The 4,576-nt window shown below is 32.6% G+C and overlaps 1 protein-coding gene across 2 annotated transcripts; it reads left to right on the forward strand.

Moving 5' to 3' along the window:
- The first annotated feature begins 2,471 nt into the window (after positions 1-2,471).
- On the forward strand, positions 2,472-4,283 carry LOC116028294. Of its 2 annotated transcripts, none has more exons than XM_031269949.1 (4): positions 2,472-2,590; positions 2,677-2,794; positions 2,902-3,296; positions 3,884-4,283. In XM_031269949.1, exons 1-4 carry the CDS (start codon positions 2,556-2,558, stop codon positions 4,140-4,142), a joined length of 807 nt encoding a protein of 268 aa, XP_031125809.1. In that variant the 5' UTR covers positions 2,472-2,555; the 3' UTR covers positions 4,143-4,283. The 2 variants fall into 2 exon arrangements, with proteins under 2 accessions (XP_031125809.1, XP_031125810.1); XM_031269950.1 differs by having other exon boundaries at positions 3,887-4,283.
- The last annotated feature ends 293 nt before the right edge of the window (positions 4,284-4,576 follow it).

Below are 4,576 nucleotides of genomic sequence, written 5' to 3' on the forward strand. Positions count from 1 at the left end.
ATATATATATATATATATATATATATATATATATATATATATATATATATATATATATATATATAAGGAAAACCACGCACCTTAAGAAGTAAAAGAACGCACCTAAAGCTTTAGATCGACGAATCTTAAGTTTCAACAAAAACACACCTTAAGTTTTCACTGAAGAACTGACACACCTTAAGCAAAGAAACAACACACCTAAAGAAGGAAAATCACACACCTTAGAACTCCTGAGTATTCCCAAATAGTTACTAAGATTGAAGATATGTCAAAGGTTCTTTATGCTAGTGCAGTTGGCTACTTAATTAATGTATGCAATGGTTTGTACTCAACTTGATTTGGCTCATGCTGTTAGCCAAGTTATTAAGTACATGTCTAAACTTGGGGTGCAACATTGTGAAGCAGTTAAGTAGATTCTCTGGTACTTAAGGGCATCGTATTATATTTGGGAGTCAACAAAGCGAGCTTGTACTCATGGGATATGTCGATTGATTATGCTAGTAACATGGATAACAAACGTTCTACATCGGACTTTGTGGATTTCTACAAAGAGGGTTTGTCTACAACTGAAAGTCTGAAGCAGAATATATGGTTGTCATTGAAGTAGCTAAAGAGGCTTTGTGGCTTTCAGGTTTGATTAAAAAGAATTGGGCATTGAGTAACGTGGAATTCAATTACACTGTGATAGTCAGAGTGTCATCATTTTTGCTAAAAATCAAGTATATCATGTTTGGACAAGTATATTGATGTAAGATTCCATAAGGTTAGGAAGTTGGTTGCTTTTGGTGAGATTTTGTTGCAAAAAATTCATACTAGTGAGAATACAACAGACATGTTAACAAAGGCAGTTACTAGTGACAAGTTCAAACATTATTTGGACTTATTGGGTGTATTCAAATGTTAGATGGGCATTGTTGTCCCGACCCATGGATATATGTGAGATGTCTTTTCTGCTAAAGGCATATTCGCCAAGGTAGAGATTCGTTGAGTTTGTCTCATAAGGAATATGAATTTATCTCTTATAAGGAATATAAGTGAGTGGAATTGGTTATATCCCTAGGGAGTCATTATTCTAAGGATCATGGTTCACATAGTTGTGTAGACGATAGACCACAAATAAAAATTACATTATTGTGTATATAAAATATATTATTTGAAAGTACATTATTTTGTATACTATCAAATAATGTACATTTAGTATACAAATAATATACTTTTAGTATATTAAAAATGTATCTTGTATATATTCATGGTCACAGAAGAATTTGTCATCTCTAGGTGTTGTATCACCATCACAATTAATAAAATAATAGTTTCACTCACGTAGACGTAGGTACATTGACGAACCAAGCATGTAAATCTTATCTTCTTTAATTTCTGTTATTATTATTACTTCTTGTTATTGTTAATCTCAATACCAAACTTTCTTATAAGAATAGAAGTGACTTTGTAATATCTACGAATTTTTTCCCACATAAGTAACCTCAATTTATTTGCTCGATTGATCCACAACGAGACTTTCACAATAGTTTATTTAGCAGTAGCAACAAAATCTGAAAACAATACATAATTTCCATTTCATTTCCAACAATGAAAATTTTCTAGAAATCAAAGCCTTGCACAAAGATTCCCAAGGACATACTATTATTGATCATGACTGATAACATCCACGTGATCTAAGTGACCCCATAACCTCCATTATTCAGCTTCACCCCAGATTCTCTATGTACTATATATCAAATGAAACACAAGAGAGCATGACTCAGATAAAAGCTTGAGATGAACTCATAATCACACCATTATTTCTTATCTCAATACAATTCACTCTTAAATGTTAACATAAACATTTATATTAGTCCTAGTCAGCAAACTTATATTAAATTTGGACAACCATAACCAAGTTAATCAGGTAGTGACTTTGTAAAAACAAAATTACAAGTGGTGTTTACCTCCCTGTGATCATTTGCCTGCTAGGGTGCACACTGTGTGTTTCAGTGTTTCCCTTGTCACTCCAAAAAAAAAAAAAAAAAAAAAAAAAAANAAAAAAAAAAAAAAAAAAAAAAAAAAAACTTACATTAAATTGTGATTACTCAAAACCATGAATGGTGATAAATTTGAAATTGTACCCTCCACAGATGTCAACCATTAGGCGACCTAATATATGCTAATCTATATGTATAGCTACTTTATTTGAGTGTAACAATAAGGTTGGACTTATTACCACTGGTAATCTAACATTTTGACTCTTAAATATAAGAAAGGGAATGCTTCAAAACTGGAAGGAGAAAATTTTTAAGTTTTACACATGACAGTTAAAAGTTTTAATGTGAAGTGACAGAATAGCCATTTATGGTGGGGGCAAGGCTCTTGCCTAGTTGCCTTTCCCTTTTTACATTTGTTTTCTAAACAATGATTTCAACATCAGCTTGTTTGTTCTTTGCACAAACAAGAATTGTGAAGTGACAGGAAAATGTTCAAATGTCTCATGGTAGCCATATTGGTACTAAAGGATTCAAATGCCACAGAATAAATCTTTGGGTTGCATTGCATAGAAGATGACTAGTGAAGATAATATAGATAGAAATTTGGGGTATTTCCCATTTTTCCCCTTAGCTTAAATGTGCATATTCTCCATTTTTCTTCTCACATTTTTATAATTTTATTTTTCCTTCTCAGTAAGAAAATGATGGGAGAAGAGGTAATGAGGACAGTGGAATTCCTGAGAGGGAGATTGCTTGCAGAGAGAGTTGCTTCAAGAAAAGCAAAAGAAGCAGCTCAACTTATGGGAAACAAGGTCCCTTTTCTAGTTCTCCTTCAAATCTGGATTTTCTTTTTCTTGATTAGATTGTTATAATTGTCTGTTTTAAGCAAATTATTAGACTTTGTTGGGTAAATGAACAGTTGGTATACCTGGAGACAAAGTTGAAAGAAGAGACTAAATCAAGAAATAAAGCTGAAAAGAGGCTTAAGTTCCTAAAGAAGAAGCTGGAGTGCATGAATGTATCATATGTCTCAGATGAATCAGAAAATTCAAGCTATGAGGTTTCATCTATCCCTTCTACAAGTACACCTTATTCAAGCACCAAAGACTCAGCAAATTGCTGTCAAGAAATGGAGAAAGTGAAAACAGGGAATGATTCCTCTGAATCTTTATCCGGGAAATGCGAAACCAAAGAGGCAGGTGATGCAATTGAGGAGGAGAACATGATGAGTTCTTTAGGCAAAGCCAATCTTGTGGAATCAAGTAAGCTTGAATTCAATGGAAACCATGATCTCTCAATGGCAAATGGAAATAGGTATGTAAATCTGCAAAGCCTATACACATCAGTCATTAAACTTATTCAAATTATAGGGTAGAGTTAATTCGAAAAATGATATATTGATTATTGACATTTACCAACTTTTATCCTCGACTTTCAATTTGACTATATGTGGTCCTTTAATTATTGATTTTGTTCATGATTTGGTGCTCCAATTAAATATCAATTTAGTAACCGTTAAATTGAACGATAAGAATGGAAAACTTAGCTTGTTCTGAGATGAGCAATTTGTACCTTACTAGTGATAAGTCTCTATCCCAAATTTTTGGATTACATTTTTTGTTTCTACACCCTAAATATGCAAATATGGAGAGGAATTCTGCTAGCTAAGTTTTATATTCTTGCCCTTAAACTTAACACATATTAAACGAATATTTAACCAGATGACTAAATCCGGAACAAATGAATAGTCAAGTGACTAATTATGGTCAAATTGAAAGTCGGGGATAAAATTTAGTAAATGTCAATATTAAAGGAATCATTCCTGAAATTAACTCTTACACGTAGTACTACTACAAGGTTTTATCAGCTAACATTTTATGCTGCACTATTGCATCTTATAGCAGGAGAAGTTCACAGGAAGGGAAAGAAATGGATGCAGAAAACAATTTGGTTAGAGAAGAGAATGTGGATGACTCATTGGCTATAGTACCAGTGGAAATGCTTAAGATAAAACAGACCATTGATCCAGATGTTCTAGATGAAACAGTAAGAGAGGTTCTTGGTTCTCTGAGGCATGCCAAAGAGAAGCTTCAAAATCAGATGGATCGGAGAAGGTTAAAGCAATGTCTGTTGCCTGATCTACCATTTCCCAATCCATAAAGAAACAGGGCTATAGGGTAAGTACTAAGTAGGCTTTGCACATTTGCAGCACCTTATAGTCAACAAACACTTATGTAAGTGGGAATTCTAGTTAAGAGTGCTGCACTGTTAAGATTAAGTTAAGGAAATGTTTAACTGCAAGGTCCAAGTTCTTTCTTTAATTTTTCCAGTAACTTGCATAAGCAAAACATGCCACATAAGGTGGAAACACTAAACAGAAGCAAGCTTAAGCACTATGAATTGGGATTGTTGAGATAAACCAGAACAAGAATCGAAAAAATGATAGAAAATAATGAAAATAAGATTTACTGGGTTTAATAGTACTTTTAATATAATTTTTAAATATATAAATTTTATATATTAATACTAAACTTAATATTATAAAAAAATTGTACTTAATACTCAATATAGTCCTCGACTATAGTGGTTTTACT

Source organism: Ipomoea triloba, chromosome 9 (genome assembly GCF_003576645.1).
Source record: "Ipomoea triloba cultivar NCNSP0323 chromosome 9, ASM357664v1".
NCBI classification, from domain to species: Eukaryota; Viridiplantae; Streptophyta; class Magnoliopsida; order Solanales; family Convolvulaceae; genus Ipomoea; species Ipomoea triloba.